Source organism: Sinocyclocheilus grahami, unplaced genomic scaffold (assembly GCF_001515645.1).
Source record: "Sinocyclocheilus grahami isolate Dianchi unplaced genomic scaffold, SAMN03320097.WGS_v1.1 scaffold1452.1, whole genome shotgun sequence".
NCBI lineage: Eukaryota > Metazoa > Chordata > Actinopteri > Cypriniformes > Cyprinidae > Sinocyclocheilus > Sinocyclocheilus grahami.
Window position 1 is genome coordinate 51113 of NW_015506631.1, and position 20349 is coordinate 71461.

General features: G+C 37.1%; 1 protein-coding gene across 1 annotated transcript; it reads left to right on the forward strand.

The window, feature by feature from the left end:
• The first annotated feature begins 256 nt into the window (after nucleotides 1-256).
• On the forward strand, nucleotides 257-19701 carry LOC107570396 (zinc finger protein 501-like). Its single transcript, XM_016256623.1, has 4 exons — nucleotides 257-271; nucleotides 409-557; nucleotides 17557-18478; nucleotides 18647-19701. Exons 2-4 carry the CDS (start codon nucleotides 482-484, stop codon nucleotides 18975-18977), a joined length of 1329 nt encoding a protein of 442 aa, XP_016112109.1. The 5' UTR covers nucleotides 257-271; nucleotides 409-481; the 3' UTR covers nucleotides 18978-19701.
• The last annotated feature ends 648 nt before the right edge of the window (nucleotides 19702-20349 follow it).

Sequence of the window (20349 nt, forward strand, 5' to 3'; positions counted from 1 at the left end):
TGATCAAATACCATGTGAGGCTAATTTTAATTCCTTTTCGTTTAATTGTGTAAGATCGGCTTTTTGTAAAGAAAGAAAGAAAAAAACCCCAGCTCACTTTCTAACAGCCTTTTTAAGGAAAATCAGCGCACCTTATAGTTATACACGCACTGAGTAATTTTCCCTGTATTATGTCAATATGTCCCTCCTCTCGCCGCTTCACTCCAGTCCAGCGGGTGGCGCTAAAACACACGTTTGTTTGTCAAACACCATTAAACCTCAGAGGAAGAAGGTTAGTTTCACCGCGCTCTCTGTTGTTTTGTCGTGCTGCTCGTTTAATACAAACGGTTAGAATGTTGTTTCTGTAAGTAGAAAAATACAGTTTTTGAATCATATCAGTAAACACCTGTAATATTCTCATCCTCACAGTCGTGACTAAGTTTTGAGGCAAGCAGGAATATCTGGAGGAGTATCATCTGAACTGAGGTCTGCTGCTGTGAAGATGATGTTTGTTAAAGAAGAGAGAGTCGAGGACACGAGTGAACCAGAAACCTGGAGAATAAGACACGAGGAACCAGAACCACTTATAATAAAACACAAGGAACCAGAACCCTGCAGAATAAAACACGAGGAACCAGAACCCTGCAGAATAAAACACGAGGAAGGAGGTTGGTCTTTACTCTTCATTTGTCTTTAATGACTGTTTGTGGACTGAATGTGTCACACAATCATTAGGCTTACAAACCTTTAACTCTTGAGTGGATTTTTGGGTCCTCCTGGAGAAATTTTTACATGCCCTGACATTTTCCCCCAGTATCTAAAAACATAATGGCTTAAGTCTGATTACACTGTAATCGGCACAAACTGTGCTACAATAATACATGAGCAGCATGAATGTAGCTTACATGATTGTGTTTTTGAGAAAACATTTGTTCACAAGACTTTTGAGAACTGGATGTGGTAGACTAGAGTTCTTGCTACAACATGTGAATATCATCCTGCTCACTCATTCACAGAAAACAATATGATGATATGTTATTTTGAAGAATGTGTGTAACCAAACAGTTGAACAGACTTAGAATTTTGTCTGTTCAAGACTTAGTACTTGACCATAGTATTTTTCCTGCTATCAAATCTGGACCAGCTACTGTTTGGTTACTCACTTTTTTCAAAATAACTTCTTTTGTGTTCAGCAGAAAAAAAATATTAATACAGGTTTGGGACAATATGTGAGTGAGTAAATAATGACAGAAATTAAGTAGAGAGGGGGGTGTGTTGTGTATTTTTATTTTTTAAATAGGGCTATCAAGTGATTATTTTTTTATGTAATTAATTACATAACTTTATTAATCAAATTAATGACATTACTTAATAACTTTATCTTGAATTAATCGGCACATTTTGTGTTACAGGTAATTTAAAGTTATCTTTGTGTTAAATTAGAAAATCACTGAATAGACATTATAGTAGCTTTAGAAAGAAACTAATTACACATACAACAATACAGATAAATAATGAAATATGAAATGATTTAAAAAAAGAAATGATGCTCTAAAAATACAACTAAAAGCGCCACTAGGTGTCTTAATGCCGGTTTCACACTGCACTTGTAAGCAGAGCGTATTTTATTTTCGGCAGCGCGTAGCAGGAGCAGAAGCGGTAGTGCTGCATGATTAATCGAATGTGATTGTCATGCGCATTTTTTTGGTAAAGCCGGTTCTGTAATCAGCAGGAAATCATCATCACATGCTTTCAGATGGAGCAGCATTTACTACACAGAGCCGTAGTTCACTGACAAGTTACGCTAAAAAAAATCGCAGACGATTTTATTGCGCGATTCTGAAATCGTTTGCGATAATGACGGCTGTTTGCATAGCTTCTCAGTGAACTACGGCTCTGTGAAGTAAATGCTGCTCCATCTGAAAGCATGTGAAAATACCACATTTAATAACATATTTTTACTCCAAACTCACTTCATAACGTCAGTCGAGTGTTTGAAATAAATGCTTCTGTGAGATGACGTGGCTTCTTACACAGAATAAAAAATATAAGAAATATTTCATAGTATTTAAGCAGTGATAAAGGAATTGCATTTGCATTATAAATATACTTTATTTGAATGAAAATTATAATAATAAGAACTCAGATAAACCGTATATTGCCGTAGTCGTGTGTTTACTAGTCACGTTGAATCAATGAAAGCAGTTGAATCTTCTGTTTATTCAGTTGCAGCGATAGGCATTTTCTGGGTTTCTTCTGCGAGGCGTATTGGAGTTTCAGCGCGAGAGCGCCCTCTGGCCTTTGGATGGATATTTACTGCTGATCACAGAACCGTGCTTCACTGAAAGATACGCACGACAATCGCAGCTTCTGTCGAATCGCAATCTCGATTCCATTTCGATTTATCGTGCAGCCCTAGTGCTGCGATCGTTTCGGCGCAGAATCTATTTTGCTTACGCTGAATTAAAGCCACAGTGTATTGTTCTTGATCAAAATTGACCTGATTAACATGAAAAATAACCAATTTCACCATAAAATCATGTAAGTGAGGTGTTACGTGTTTCACAATCACCATATGAAAAACAAAATGCACAAAAACACATCACGAGTTTTTGCCCAAACTTCAAAGGTCTGTTAAATGAATAAAACTAGAGGCATTTGTTAACTTTAAGATTACTTTTTATCATGTAAACTACCTATATGCAGCATGTTATTTACATATGTGTGTGGGACAGAGGGAGGCACGGCCACATCGCAGCAGAGTATGCTGGCCATATCATACATCATAGCACATGAAAAAATACTATAGTAATTTATAGTAAATACTATAGTGTTTTTGAACCATACTATAGTTGCTGTGGTAATATAACAACTATGGCAATATAAACAAATTTCTTTACCCAATACTGTGCTAATTTTCTACAACTATAGGGTATATTATTACAATACACTAGTTTACTGTAGTAAAAACTAAAGTATACTACTGTATTTATTACAATCAGTTCACTACAGTTAATACTACATGCTGTAGCATTGATTAACAAAGTGTTGTAAATAATACTATAATATAGACAGTATAATATACTTTACTATAATATGTTTCAAAAACACCATAGTATTTACTATAAATTACTATAGTATTTTTTTCATGCACACAGTGTTCAAAGGAGAACGCTGGGAAATATGACAGAAATTACGATACTCGCCTGTATTGCAGTACACAAGCCAAGCGCGGTTCAGCTGCACGCGACAAGCCGTTTGTGTGAAGCGCATCCAGTGTGAAACAGGCGTAAGTAATTCAGTCTTTCATTCAAACGATTCGTTCAAATGGCTGATTCATTCAGAAATGAAGCAAGTGACTGGCTTTTTAGTTTAACTCTTTCTATTGGCGGTTTTCAATCAGAGTTATTACAAGTGAGGAAAAGAAAAACCATACAACACTGGTTTCACAACATTGAACAAGACAAATCTAGATGGTATTAAACACATTCCTTGCTCTCTGAACCAAGTTCAGGAGAAAAGAAAAAAAAAGAAAGAGAGAATTAAAAAAAGAGAGGGGAGGGGGGGGGGTTTATAATCCAGAAACATACAAATGTACTACAACACAATTGTAATATACAAGAATTACGCTGCCCAGTAATAAAATTAAAAATTAGAAAAAGCAGATCCGCCTAATCTTTTGGGTTGCTGGAGAAAACATTTCTGACTCTTTTTTTTTTTAAGTCTTATAAAAAAAGTTTTTGGTATAAAGACCGAAATGTCTTGAAATAAGAAAATAAATTTAGGCAATATATTCATTTTTATTGCATTAATTCCACCTACAAGCGATAGTGAAAGAATTGTCCACCTAGCAAGATCCTGTTTCGTTCGATCCAAAATTGGAATAAAATTATGCTTGTAAAGATCTACTTGTTTTCTCGTTACTATAACTCCCAGGTAACGAAAATAATCTGAGGCTAATTTAAATGGGAACGCTGATACTGAAAGATACCGAATTAATTGGGAAGAACTCTCCTATTTAAGTTTAATTTATAGTCCGAAACACTACTAAACTTTCAAAATATCCAAAACATAAGGAAAACAGGCTTCCGGATTTGAGACGTACAACACTACATCGTCAGCATAGAGAGAATTTTTCTGTTCTTCACCTGCTCTAAAAATACCAGATATATATTGTGATTAGAACGAAAAGCTATTGCAAGAGGCTCTATAGCTATAGCGAACAAAAAAGGGGACAGGGGGCACTCGTCCCACGGTAAAGTGAAAAATATTCAGAGCTTATACCATTTGTTTTCACAGATGCCAAAGGGGAAGAATATAAGAGTTTTACCCAGGACACAAATTTATCACCAAAACCAAACTTTTTTAATGTATAAAAAAGATAGTCCCTTTCAGTGGGGTCAAAAGCCTTTTCCGCATCGAGAGAGACTTAGACCTCCGGTATTGATAAATCTGACGAGGTATAAATTATGTTCATCAACCTTCTAAGATTAAAGAAACCCTGTCTGTTTTTTATAAAGGCCATTTGGTCAGGGTGAATAATGTCTTGCACAATTGTTTCCAACCTTAGAGAGAGAACCTTAGCCAAAATATTCACGTCAACATTAAGGAGGGATATTGGATGGTAAGACCAATCGTTTTTTATTGGGTTTCAAGATCAGTGAAATTAATGCTTGATGCATGGAAAAGGGTAAACTACCATTATTTAGGGATTCTTCGAAAACCAAAAAAAAGCAATGGAGAAAGCTGAAGAAAAAACTTTTTAAAAAACTTAGCTGGGAACTAGGGCTGCACGATTTGGGAAAATTTTCATATTGCGGTTATTGAGGTCAATATTGCGATATGCGATTGCGATTATAATAAATGGTATCGTGAGTCAACTTGATGGGTTTTTAAGGAAAATGCACACACAGATTAGTGATAATGCTAAAATGTGTATTTGTAAAACTAGAAATGTTTTCAAAATAAATTATTTTTACAAAATGAAATAATATTTGCAATAATGTAAACTAAATTAAATAAAATAATAAAAACATACACATTTTCACAAAAATAAGATATTTTAAACATTTTGTCCAAACAAACAGGGTCATTTACGCAGAATGTAACATACTCTGTATACTATAAACTCTTTTGAAAAGGAAACTGGATATAAAATTGTGGTTCACTCAATCAAACTCAAACCACTAAATCTTTTTTTTTTTTTTTTTAAATGACCAACTGGTACTTCTAAATCCTCTTTCTAAACAGTTAAACTTATCATATTAGAGGTTCTTTGCCAAAAAGACAAGCATATCCACTTTCTCTGGTTTCAGACTTGTTTACAGATTCCAAGACCTCCAGGTCCTGCCATGAAGGGAGTAGGTGTCGTACTTTGCGGTCTGTGGAGAGAACCTTGGACAATGCACTTTGCTGCTCCAGGACTCTTGCTATCATTTTCTGAGTGGAACCCCATCGTGTTGAGCAGTCTGTCACCATGGCATGCTCTGGGAGGTTGATCTCTCGTTGTGCTTCCCTCAAGGCCACTCTTTTCTTCCAGCTATGGGAGAAGTGGCCCACAATTTTCCTGCATATCCCAGTAGCTCTGTTAATGCATTGTGCATTATCTTTCAGAGCATTTTCTGTGAATGATAAGATGAAAAACATTTACTTACTACAGTGACATTGCAAAACGTTTAATATTCACATTCTGATTACATGCCCAATTCATATTAATAGCATAAAACAGTAATACACAAATGACAACACGCACACACAGTGTTAATATTTTCATCAAATCATGTTACCACTCTAGGCCTAATTAATTATATTGGAGTAAGAGGCGAATAGCTATGGCAGATTTGTGCTTTACACTCATCCATCTCTTACAGTTATGTTTAATGCTAATTATTAGCCCTAAATTAAATAGGCCACTCCTAGTATCTTTTGTGGCACACAGAATTTTACATTGTATTTAAAATTATTTCATTAATAAATCGAGGAGGGTACAACTGCCCCTAACCCCATAGTTAATTGCTCTTAAAAGTACAGTAGTTTAAAATATTTGCTGTAGTGTAATAATAAAATATGATTTCAATTTAACTTACCAATGGCCAAATGAAGTCTATGCCCAAAACACTGGATTCTAGTCCACTGATTAAGCTCCACCGCTTTAACAATGTTGGTGCCGTTGTCTGTTGTGATGGCGACCTGACGCTCCTCAAAGAGGTCCCATGCAGCCAGTGCCTCTCTCAAGCCCAAGGCTATGTTCTCTCCTGTGTGGTCGTCGGGGAAATACGATGTTTGCAGGCAGCAGCTTTTCAATTCAAACTCCCCGTCGACAAAGTGCACAGTCAAGCTAATATACGGTTCGCTTGTCCTGCTTGACCACAGGTCCGTAGTGGTTGAAAAGAACGTCACCAGAGACATTTCCTTTTGAACTTCGTCACGGCGCGAGTTATAAAGTTTAGGGATCGCTGCTTGAGAGAAATAGTTTCGAGAGGGCAGCTGGTACCTCTTGTCCAGTGTACGGATCATTTTCTGAAATCCCACTTTACTAACGGTGTGTATGGGCATCATGTCTTTTGCCAAGCAGTGCGTTATGGAGTCCGTGATTTCTTTATGTCTAGGTGAAGACTTATCATATGGCGTGAGACTCGCAAACACATCTGTAATTGTGCTTTGTTTTGTTCGGGAAACAGCTTGTGCCTTGTTTCCTTCGGTTGTCTCTTTACTAATCTGGGTTTTCACCGTCATCCATTCATCATATTTTTCTCTGTGCTGTTTCAGGTGCTGATATAAATTTGTCGTATTGCCACGTAGCAACTTTAATTTTGCAAATCTTGCACAGTACCTCTCGCTGCTCAGTGTCAGTAATCTTAAATCCAAAATATCGCCATATAACAGAGGTAGAGTTTTTTTCGGCTACCAGATCAGTGTCGATCTCCTCGCCATCCATCTTTGTTCTGGTCTCTCCGTACTGCGCTGCGCACACAAGTGACCACTGACCACGCCCACGCACGCCACACATGCACTGCCTATACTGAGAAGGCACAAAAAATCGGAAAACTGTTCTCAGAAAGTATGTGTTCTCAAGTCCACACACTTATTTATTGAATATAATCGCAAAATTTTGCCGTCATATAATCGCACAGGTTGACATCGCGATTGCGATTGCGATACGATTAATCGTGCAGCACTACTGGGAACCCATCTGGGCCTGGGTATTTTCCACTTTGCATCTGTGAAATTGCCTGCAGGATTTCAGTTAAACTAATAGGATCATCTAATTTGGCATTTGACTCGTTGCTAATTTGAGGGATGTTGAGATTTTCAAAAGAGTTGTTTTTTGACATTGAACAAGACAAATCTAGATGGTATTAAACACATTCCTTGCTCTCTGAACCAAGTTCAGGAGAAAAGTAAAAAAAAGAAAGAGAGAATAAAAAGATTAGAATCTTTAAGGGAATTAGACTGGTATAAAGCAGAATAAAATAATTTAAACTGATTATTAATTTCTTGAGGGTTTGATATAGGCCTTGGCGATAAAACGGTATCGATATATATCGACGGTACACCTTCTTCGGTATCGATAGAAAAAACGTTCGATATAGGCACGTACTATGAGTGACGCAGACAGCCCACAAACACGAACACATCCTGAAATGAGTGCTGTGTCTGCCTGTGATGAGGAGATTGTGAATAAAGAATGAAAATTAGTCGAATTTAAAATAAACAATTGCATTTGAATGTTAGATGTGCATCAGGGAGCGTCATCAGTGGCGCACGAGATACGGTGATATAAGTGACGTCGTTGCATTTTAATGTTTTGTTAGTCTAGCCCACGAGACGCGCCGCTGCTGCGTTATTCATTCAAAATATTAGAGAAATATAGAAGCTCAATGCGGAGAAGATCTTGAATGGGTTAAACCCACCCATTCACACAGAACGCATATTCAGCACATTTTTTAGATGGACAAATATGACTGCTGCACTCGCGTCTCACAGAAGAGATGTATAGAAAGCCATGCAAAGTTAAAACAGTTTAAACCTTTAGAAAACATGTCACGAATTTGTGGAGGTTTATTCCTTTTCACTGCGTCTCTTATGTTTTTAAATGCAGTCTGTGTGAATGGCGCTTCGGCTCTTTGGATTAAGCAATGCATAAATACATGATGCTGTTTTGTTCATAATTGTTTATGCAATTTACAAAATTATATTTAATTTTTATGAGTTAATTTATATGTAATGCACATTTTTATAGAGTTACTTCTAGGGCTGCAACAACTAATCGATAAAATAGATTATTATCGATAATGAAAATCATCGACAACGATTCTCATTATCGATTAGTTGGGTCTGCCCACAGTGCACATCCAACTTCAGCCGGCCGAGTCAAATTACAGCACTGAATTACGCATTTCTATGGACAAAATGCATTTAAAATTAGTGGAGGAAACAGAATGAGATGCTGCGGGAGAGTTACGTGATCCAAGCTGCCCAAAACATGAGAATTCTTTATTTTAAGCTTCAAGCTGATGCATTAGTGCAGGGGTAGGCAATGTCGGTCCTGGAGTGCCAATGTCCTGCAGTACTGGTGATTACCAAAATAATTTTTTAGCTTTCTGTATTGGTTAGTCCTCCAATATGCGTAAGCTCTTTAGTAACGGCAGTAGGCTATTTCTAATACTATAATATTGGCCTAATTATTGCTGTTATCTATGAAAGAAAGGCAGAGAGCTTTATAGTGTTTTTTTTTTCAGATACCCAATTACAGTCAAAAACTACATAAACAATGCCAGTAAGAATGCAAGCTGTTATGAAGGGTATAGGAGGCCATTTTTGTTATGTGAATAAATACTATTTAGTTGTTTGTTTATTTGCCCAGTAAATTACAATACAATTTTTTGATTTAAACAATTTTGACAGATTCCTAAAATGTGTTTTCTCTTTATTATGGCAGGTGGCCTAATAAATTAAGCACTGTATGTTTTCATAGCATTCAGTTGGCACGTTTGTTTGAAGGACATTGGGCAAAATGTGGAATAGTGTTTTTTGTCAATAAAATAAAATAAAAAAAATATATTTTTACCGATTAATAAAAAAAAAATTACCAACTAATCGATTATCAAAATAATAGTTGGTTGCAGCCCTAGTTACTTCCTTGCGTTGACAATTTAAATGTGCTGCATTATTTTGCTCATTGTGCCCTCGGGAGACAATTTAATCAACCTATTTAATCTGCATATAAAACATTAGAAATTAGATATTTGTTTAATATTTATTACGTTTGATTGTTAAAACTAAATATTTGTTGTTTGTCTCAATAAATTGTGTTAATTATAAATACAGTGGTTAAATAATAAAAAAAAAATTATAATGCTTTTTGTTTTAAAAAAGGTTATAAAAAAAAGTCAATAATTATAGATACCGACCGATATGAAACATTATTTTGTTGCTAAATTTTTTTAGCTATATCGCCCAGCCCTAGTTTGATACAATATTTCCAACTGGGGTTTGAATTTGAGCAATAAAACTCTTTGCAGTTTGAAGTCTAAGTTACAGTGCAAGAGCTTTGCCTGGTTTATCACCAAATTCATAGAAGCGGTGTCGTGACTTGAGTAAAAGCAGCTACGCTTGGTTAGTGAAGAGAAGTGACTGAAGAGAAAAAAATCTGCATCATACAGTATATCGGCCATCGGCTGCCCTGATTTCTAAATATCGGCATCGGCCAGAGAAAAACCCTTATCAGTCGACTTCTATTGCTTAAATTAATTGTTTTGCCACTTTTGCACTTTATTAAAAAAATAATTATTTTTATTTGTTATGCATGTTATGTATGTTTATGAAAAACAAGTTTTGTAATAACCAATTGTTCCGGTCCGGACCTCTGACACTGATGAAAACTCAGATTTGGACCTTTGAATATAGACTTTGAGAACCCCAGTCCTAGGGCTTTAAATTCGTTTTGGCCAAATTAATGTCTAAAATGTAATTATTTGCACCTTTACCGTATCTTCATTTTTAAGCAAAAACTTTTATGTAACCCAGGGCTTAAAGTTCTCCGGCACCGTGCCGGATCTCCGTCGTGCAGTGTTTGGCTGCAGAAAAAAAAAATTTGTTTATCACTTTCAAGTCCATGAGTTCGCCTACCAATGGTATGAGAGGAGCACAGCTTTCACTCTCAACCAAACTAACATTACTAGCCAATCAGATTTTTTTTGCTCTTATAAACATGAGACGCGCATAATAGTATCCAACTGCAGAGTTGCAGCCTTGATGAATGGAGAAGCACGACAAAAAGCTGCGAGGCGCAATGGTCAAATATGTCCATCTAGCGCATATTTACATAGAAAAACTAATTGAAAAGCAGCAGAGCTTTGTAAACAGCTCAGAGTAATCATGTCATCTCCATAAGAACGATATGATTGCCAGAATAAATTTACCGGGATTTCTGTTCACTAGGGCTGTGTATTACCAGCAAAGTCACGATATGATCCGTATCATGATACAGAGGCCACGATACGATACATATCATGATACGGGACTGCACTGAATTTCACCTCAGAAGAATTGCGTAAAACAGCTGTTTATTAAACACTGCATACTACAGGGCTGTTGCTAACTATTGGCAGAGCAGGCAGTTGACCTCTGCATTATGAAGGGCCTCCATAACTCTACCACAGTACAATATAGGTAATGGCATATGTTTCATGCTTACATTGTGCACTCCCCACCAGGTACAATATTCTGATTGTTTGCATCTTGTTTTTAAGCCCATAAATAATAATGTACTCGTTCTAATAAATTTATATTGTAATGTACTCATTCTAATATATTTAAATCATCTTAACATTGCTGGTAGGTTATCATTGCACATATCAACACACTCTCTATGTTTAAAAAAATAAGAAGAGTTCTAAACTAATGCGCTGCCTAAACTGTACCTCACGCACACACGGTTAGTCACTCACACTGCGCGCGCGCACAGACATTCTTTTCAGCGCTGCCCCACAATTTTATCAACTAAATAGCTTAATCGCTCAAGAGCTACATTATCTTTCTCAACAAGGAACTGGTAACATCATTGTTTCTAAAGCAATTCAAGCCACAGCTTCACTGGTAATAGAGAAACACGGCAAAACGGTGGTAATTCATACATACACAGCCTCTCTCTCTCTCTCTCCCCTCTCATAAATGAACACTTGATTAATTACACTTTTCTGAGAATAGAATAGTGGAGATCGCTAAACTGCAAGCTAACCGGTGTTTTCAGAAAACAAGCGCGTTTATCCACAGTGGAGAGAGCACGCGTACACATGGTTGCCAGGTTGACAAAAACAAGTAACACACTTGGCAGATATTTCCGTATTGCGCAAGTGGGAAGCTCTGTTTCAGGGATTATGTCTCTTTATATCAGGCAACCCCGGTTGTGTTCCTCTGCGGCCAGATTAAACCTTGTTGTAGCCTATATATTATGCTCTATTCATTATTTTTTAAAAACCTTGCCCTTTTCTACTCCGTTTTAAACGCTGCTCTTGTATTCAAATTAAGTGCGGTCCACTGCAGTGCATGTGCCGCGATATCGATACAGGGACAGCTGTATCGATACTCGTATCGTCAAATGTATTAAACACAGCACTACTGTTCACACATGACCTCTTAATGGTAATTTACAGGTAATTTACCAGTAAAGACTGTATGTGTGAGAGGGGCTAAACTCTTCCTCTGCATATGCTGTGAATTTGAATTGCCTAACGTTCATCTGGGAAAACTGTGTGCATTATCTCACTAGATTTGTAATGTAAATAATTTATAAACTTTGCCAACAAACACAGGAGAATACATCAACCTTTCTAATTATGCCATTTTTTGTACATCGCGATTTCAAAACAAACACTTCTGAGTTTGCATGTGGCCAAATATTACAATTTAATGGATTTAAACATAGTTTAATCACGCTGTAAAGTGAAACGTCACCAGGCCGTTTATTCAACGAATTGTTGAATAAAGTCGTTTTTTTTTTTTTTTCACGCATAAAGTATTCTTGTAGCTTTGTAAAATTACGGTTGAACCCCTGATGTCACATGGATTATTTTACAGAGCTCCTTGCTACGTTTCTGAACTTGGGAACATTTAAGTTGTATTGCTGTCTATGCTGGGTCAGACAGCTTTCAGATTCCATCAAAAATATCTTAATTTGTGTTCCGAAGATGAACGAAGTTTGAAACGACATGAGGGTGAATAATTAATGACAGAATTTTTATTTTTGGGTGAACTAACACTTTAAGTTCAACAGAAGAGGGTAAACTTTATCACTCGACTGAATCTGCACATGCATTTTGAAAGGTGTTCTTGCTCCGTCCAAGCAGTAAATGCAAATATGTCTGAAAGAGCACCATATAGCGTAACTTCAGCCACTCAGGTATGTCAATACAACCCACTTCAGGGGCTGACAAAATTACTTTTTAAAATCAGTCAGAGCTATTGAAATGCATCTTAATATTTACAAGTAAATCTCCAATAGGCCTGCATGATAAATTGCGACCAATATTAGGCAAAAGTTGCGATATTCATGCACACATCTTGTTAGTGAAGCACGGTTCTGTGATCAGTAGTAAATTTCCATCCGAAGGCCTGAGGGTGCTCTCGCGCAGAAACTCCAAATACACCCCGCAGAAGAAATCCTGGGCCTTCATTTAACAACAGTGTGTATGAGGAATGTGTGTAAAAATAAGGACAAAATATAGAACCTTTTCTACGCACTGTTGATAAATGAGGCCACAGGAAATCCCTGTCGTTGCAGCTAAACTGAAGATTTAAATGCTTTCATTGATTCAACGTGACTAATAAACACACGGCTACAACAACATATAGTTTATCGGAGTTGTTCTTATAATTTTCCTTATAATAAAGTATTGAATATGCAATGCCTTTATCACTGCTTAGAATACTATGAAATATGTTGTGTGCCTTATTCTGTGTAAGAAGACACATCGTCTCACTGAAGGATTTATTTCAAACACTTGACTGACGTTATGAAGTAAGGTTGGAGTAAAAACATGTTATTAGGGCTGGGCAAAAAAAAAAGTATTTTTCAATGAATCGTTTTTTTTTTAATGACGTCGATTCGATATCGATTTTCAAAAGCCGCGAATCGATCTTTTCCGGCATTGATTTCAACACACTTTTAAAACAAGATCTGATTAACGTGAATCTTATCATTAGTCTTCTCCACTAGATGTCACCCTTATTTACCTTGCGCGATGTTACAACAGAAAGCTTGTCATTCATTCAGCACTTATCATGGCCATACGCCGTGATTCGCAATGCTCAGGAACGCGGAAGTAAGCCTATGGGTGAGACTTCCGGTTCATTAGCCATTATAGGTAAATAACGAGGAGAATAACAACGTGCAGTAAACTGTAAAACTGTTTGCACTACAAACCAGTGTGTTCATAATTAAGGTAATACATTAAAATAATATAAGACACACCAACTTTCAATATCAAGAAGCAAAACGAACTGTTTAGTTCAGCTAAAAATAGCTGGACGGAGTGGACGCAGATGAGACCGGAAGCCAGACCCATAGAATTTACAAATGGCTGCGGCCATTTTTACTACAAGAAAAAGGTGGATAGTAATACTATAACTCTGCGGAAGCATTTAATATCATGCATAAGGCGGCATGATTTCCGCAATGAATGAATGGCGGATGGCGCGGCGCACTGTTTTGTTTACTACACACATACTAAAGCGCGGATGATGCTCGCGGTGTTTTCAGCTTCTGCCGTCTCACTATGAACACGAATGTCTTCTCCAGCTGCTCTTGAGAGTCACTTCATTAGCATTTTACCGTTTCATTTGAGAAAACTACCATCATATCACATACACAGCAGCTGCAAGTTCTTCACGGCAACCCGTCAAAATAAAGTTTAGTTTAACATTAAGAAACTGTCAGAATATATTACTATTTAGCAGTCTTAAGACTCGATGCTACTACTGCTAAATACATATTAATAAATCTTTATTTTTAAAGGAATAATCACATCTGTTTTTCTTCTTAATTTTAATAGTAAACCTCTGTTGTGCAGCACTTTGTTTGCCAAAAAATAAAAGGGTTTAATTTTCATTTGATTAGGATAAATTAAATTAATGTTTTATGCCTTCATCTGATTACCAGAAAAATTAAGAACATTTTATAGGGCCTTATTATTGTTTAAAAAAGAACACTATACCAAAAAAAAAAGAATAGGTTTAAAATACAGGCATGTGGTTCTTAATTTCTTTTTATTAATTCACCATTTGTAAACTGATGTTTACTGTTCGTTTTTTAGAAATATCAATAGCATTTGTATTAAAACTATATTCACTGAATGTAATAAAAAAAAATCGTGATTCGCAAGCTCTCGATTAGAATCGGGACATCTGAATTGATATCCAGCCCTACGTTATTGAATGTGGTATTTTCACGTGCTTTCAGATGGAGCAACATTTACTACACAGCGCGGTAGTTCACCGAGAAGCTACGCAAACAGCTGTTAGTGCAGAACGATTTCTTCATTTTAATAATCGCGTGATTATGTCGTCTGCGTTTATTATTTTTTTTGTGTAGCTTGTTAGTGAACTAAGACTCGGTGTAGTAAATGCTGGTCCATCTGAAAGCATGTGATGGAGATTTACTTCTGATTACAAAACTGGCTTTACTGACAAGATGCATATGACAATTGCATTCGATTAATCGTGCAGACCATCTATAATATATTAATGTTATGCCCCTCCCCTCAAACGCAGATGAGCCAATGGCAGTTCAGTATCAGTTGCAAGGGGACCGGAACTCGGACATCTTTAGGTTTCAGCGTCGTAGAGAAACATTGGAAGATCTTAAGCTTTCATCGGTTTGATGGCGTTTATGCTACAAAAATGGAAAAATTATGTGCCCAGGGCACTTGTAACACAGATTCCAGGTATCCTGAGAGTATGGGCAATGAAATTAATTTCATTCTATTTCCTAATCCTAAACAAAACAGAGCAAAATGTCCCTAAGCATTCAGTTCCAATCCCAATGAAGATGAAAACGTTCATTTTCTGGTTGTCATACTCTCATTAAGTTACAATTTTCATCTGCTCAAGCAGTACATTAATGCCATCTTGTGCTTCAGCAAGGTATCTCTGGCTAAAACTAGCTAACGTTAAAGTTAGTGAGTCCATGCTAACATACAAACCTAAACAGCAAACTATTCACAAATCATGTACAGTGTAGGTCAAAAACACATAAAAGGTCTAACGTTACATTTTAGTGCCTCTCCATATTAAATTGGTTAAATGTAAATTAATTTAATCTTACACTGCGGTACACGAACTGTGTTGTCATTGCGATTGTGGCGGCCGTAACATGAGACTTCTCCTGTTTGCATTGTGATCTGTATTTTTTTTAGTTATTCTAAAATAATTTATAAATGTCTCTATGGCATATTGAAGTCCCACAGCTGAATGATGGTCCCTCTGTGTCCAAAATTTATCAAAAACATCTTGGGACAAGGTTTTCACACTGAGACATTAAGACAGTTAGCAACTCTGTTTGTTTGTCTGAGTGAGCAAGGGGGGTGGAGCTTACCGATGGGACAACTAATTGAAAGCAGCGCAAGCAAACTGGTCAGCAAACGAGCTCAGAACAGGTTTACTTGGGATCCAATGTTGATCTCGCGACACTGTTACAGCACAGCACTGTGTGATCTAGTGAGAAGCATTCAAATTCTGCTCAGAATTCTGTTATGAACAGATCAAACAGCGCTGACGCAGAAACCCAGAAGCAGTAACGCTAACTATAACCATGATGTTGCGGCAGAAATAGTACAGTGTTATTACATAATTAATTTCAAGGTTTGTACAACCTTTTGAGAGAGAAATTCAAGAACTTTTCAGTGACTTTCAAGTATTCCACACAGCTGTTTCCAGCACTTTAAAACTCTAAAAATTATCCAATTGGACAAAACACAATGTATATCAAAATATAGTTTTGTGGTTAATAAACACTTGTGTAAAATTAAAAAAATAACTACAATTACCACAATAACCAGTAGATGGCAGCAGAGGAGCACTTATTGGCTTATTAGTCATTCATTTCTACTTGCTTTATATTTTGAAATGATAAAATAACTATTATAAAACATCAGATCATCAAGAAATCAATTTTTGTCAAAGTTTTGGACAATTTTTTGTGTATGTAGTAAGAAAATATACAAATCACCAATCTTTCCTTCACTTTTTGACTGAATTGCACATCAATTAAAATCACTGAAGTTGTCGGTCAGTTCTATATAATACTAGGGATGCACCGATACCACTTTTTTCAGAACGAGACCGATACTTTCATTTTTGGTACTCGCCGATACCGATACCTGTATCTTCACAGCATTTGTAATTTAAAAAAATATATATTGGGTACAGTAACAAAATAATAGTAATAATAATAATATGAATCATGTTAGTTGGTTCATTTTAATGGCGCATTAGAGCTGCGCCATTGCAGCAGCTCAATATACTGTAATCACAAAACGTTTTCCTAAAATAATGCAGGGAACCACTCTTTATACATTATAGAAGTGCAGGTGTACTATTTTGGTGATTAAATTAGCGCCGCGTGCAGGGTACATGGACCCTCGCGTACGAGTAAAAACCGAAGTATACTTTGGCCTTTAAAGCAAGCTAAACATACGCAGCGCGCACACGTTTGTATTTGTGCAGAATGAGAGACACTTAAAGCCGAGCGCATTTCACCCAGTCTGCTAGTTTCACTTCTGCTTTAAATAAAGTTGTGTATGCTTGACGTTTAAAATAAATGCTGTTTATAGTGAATGCCCCTATAATTTTAGTTTGTTTTATATTTACGATTTAGTTTTAATCCAAATGCATGCACTAATGGAGCAAGCAGCAATCAAGATCATGCAACAGAAGTGCGCGCTCTCGGACTCTCTCTCTCTTGCTCTCTCTCTCTCTTTCCTTACCGTCAAATAACTTAAGTAACTTGTGCATTGTTTTAATAACTCCATTCTATTCTCTGTTGTTCTGTTTTCAGTGTTTCTTTTTCTGGACACAGCTCTATTCACACGCTGTTTGGTATCGGGGCATTTTTTCGAGTACGAGAACAGGAGCGCAGTATCGGGCCCTATAGTATATAACTATATAACTATAGTATATAATACTTTAGAATAATAATGGTGCATTTAGTAAGAGTAGAATATATACATTTTCTATTTGAAAATTAGATTTTGCACATTACTGATATTACTAAAAGTACATTTTGTATGCTTCCCAACTCAAGCTAAGTGCTTTACTGTCAAATGTGTATTACCAAGAAATAAACATGTGGTATTATTAGTAACTGCACTTGTTAATGCAAAGCCATAGTAATTTTATGATTAAATTATCATTATTTTTTGATACCCCCACACACCAGCCCCCCCAGCGCTACCAAATCTGCTTCTGGCGCCACCATCTGTAGAACTTGGCACTGCTCTCAAATGTTAGTCTGGAGCCCTGCACTGTTACATCAGGGTTCACTTTTATGTTCACATTTCACCATTTTTACTTTTATTTCAGAGTTGATTGAAGAAAAAGAGAAGAATGAAGAATCAAGTGAAGTTGAGGAGAAAAATCTTGTCAAAACTGGAGAAAAACCTTTGAGTTGCCATCTAACCAAACTGAAAGATTTAAAGAAAAGAAGAGCCAAGAAATCTGTCACCTGCACTCAGTGTGGAAAGAGTTTTACATGCAAAACAAGTCTTGAGCGTCACATGAGAGTTCATACTGGAGAGAAACCATTCACTTGTGATCAATGTGGGAAGAGTTTCACACAATCAGCACACCTTAAGAAACACATGAACATCCACACTAGAGAGAACCAGCACGCATGTGATCAGTGTGGTAAAATATTTTTACGGGCTTCAGTTCTGAAGAAACACTTAAAAGTTCATTCAAAGAAGAAGCCACATTCATGTAATTTGTGTGGTAACAGTTTTTTGCGTCTACAAAATTCGAAAGTAGGTCAGAAAATACATACTGCTGTGGGAGAGTACATGTGCTTTGAGTGTGAAAAGACTTTTACTTCAGAGACCTGTACAAAATTGCATGAAAGCATCCACACTGGAGAAAACCCTTATAAGTGTTCACACTGTGACAAGAGATTCAGTCAGTCAGCACATCTGAAAACACATGAGAGGATCCACACTGGAGAGAAACATCATAAGTGTTCACACTGCAACAAGAGATTCAGTAATTCAGGAGACCTAAAAAGACATAAGAGGATCCACACTGGAGTGAAACCTTATAAGTGTTCACACTGTGAAAAGAGATTCAGTCAGTTAGTAAATCTGAAAAGACACAATGGGATCCACACTGGAGAGAAGCCTCATAAGTGTTCACACTGTGACAAGAGATACAGTCAGTTAGCACATCTGAAAAGACACAATGGGATCCATACTGGAGAGAAACTTCATAAGTGTTCATACTGTGACAAGAGATACAATCAGTCAACATATCTGAAAACACATGAGATGATCCACACTGGAGAGAAACATCATAAGTGTTCACACTGTGACAAGATATTCAGTAGGTCAACCGACCTGAAAACACATGAGAGGATCCACACTGGAGTGAAACCTTATAAGTGTTCACACTGTGACAAGAGATTCAGTCAGTCATCACATCTGAAAACACATGAGAGGATCCACACTGGAGAGAAACCTTATAAGTGTTCACACTGCAACAAGAGATTCAATAAGTCAGGAGACCTAAAAACACATGAGAGGATCCACACTGGAGAGAAACCTTATAAGTGTTCACACTGTGACAAGAGATTCAATAATACATCAAATCTGAAAACACATGAGAGGATCCACACTGGAGAGAAACCGTATCACTGCACTGCATGTGGGAAGCATTTCAATCGTTCATGTACTCTACACAGGCATACAAAAAACAATCACAGTAAGGCCCTGTACACACAGAGACGCATTTAGCTGTATACGTAAATATTTTGTATCGTATTGGCGTTTCGTCCAGACGACTCGTGACATTTTGGGAGCTTGAAAACGCTATTTTTTTAAATCGGGTCTCAAGAGTGGATCAATCTGAAAACGACACCTTTGTTTTGTGTGTACAACCAATCCATATATTTTGTGACATGATGATGTCATCCATCACCCCACGTCTCAACCCCATTCAGACACTGCTACGTCATGTAACAACATCAACAATGGCGGACTGCATGCTTGTGTTTGTGCTGCAAAAGCCCATTAGCTTTACAAACTTTTATTAGCTTTTCTTGTTGTTGCATTGGGTTTGTATACTGCGCGCAAGGTTGATGCACATGCTCCAAGTCATCTCCTTTTTTAGTGTATCTCTGTAGTAGAATTACAGCGCCACATACTGGTCTGGCATGAATACTACATCATTTTGAGTCAGTTTCAGTGGTTTTGTGTGTATGCAGATTTTTCTTGAGATGATGCCGTGTTTATGGAAGAACAAGAAAAGAAAAGATTGGATAGGGAAAGCTCTGGTTTCGTGTGGATGAGCTCCAAGTAGATCATCTTCAGATCCAGCACTTTCAGATGCATCTGATGCTGCCTTCTCATCAAATGTGACACAATAATGCATCAAGCAGTAAAATATCATCTGGATAAATCTGTCCTAACCAGTCATAACAAGCGACATGACAAAGAAACATCTAAAGTTTTCACACTGAATAAAGTTCTTCATCTTGTTACGTCCTCTGGACAGAAGTTTTATTGTTCATCCTGATTGTTCAATGTGCAGAGATGTTCTGTGTATGGTGCCATTTCCTGTGTGTGTCTCTCTCTCTCTCTCTCTCTTTTCCCTTTTTCCCTGCGCAGTGTTGATTGGACGCAGCTGCAGCTGATTATGTGGATGAGCGAGAGTGGTTAAAAGCTGAGAAGGAAGAGGAAAATGGTAGAGCACTAAGCAGCGCGTTGAGTCCCGCCGTGTTGGTCGTTGCCGTTACTGCCCTCCGCCTCCTGCCCCAGTCATCAACGCATCCGTGGTATTGTGGTGGCTGACGGGTTGTTGTCATTCTAAATGAGTCTTTTGTGCCGGTGTTATTAATTTGTTTAAGAAGCCGTAGGGAGGAGGTTGCCATTTACTTTATGATCCCTTGTTATCTCCTGTTTATTGACAGCTAGGGAGTAAGGGGAGAGTATTGTATTTTGTTTGGGTTTTGATTTGTTAGGTAAGTTACTGTTTAATGTTTTAGTTAGTTCTTCTTTTGTTTGTTATTTTGGCCTTGACCCCTCCTGAAGATTCACGCTTCTTATGTTACTTTGTGAATTAAAAACGTATTATTGAATATACCCTCGCTCCGTTGTGTTTCTGTGT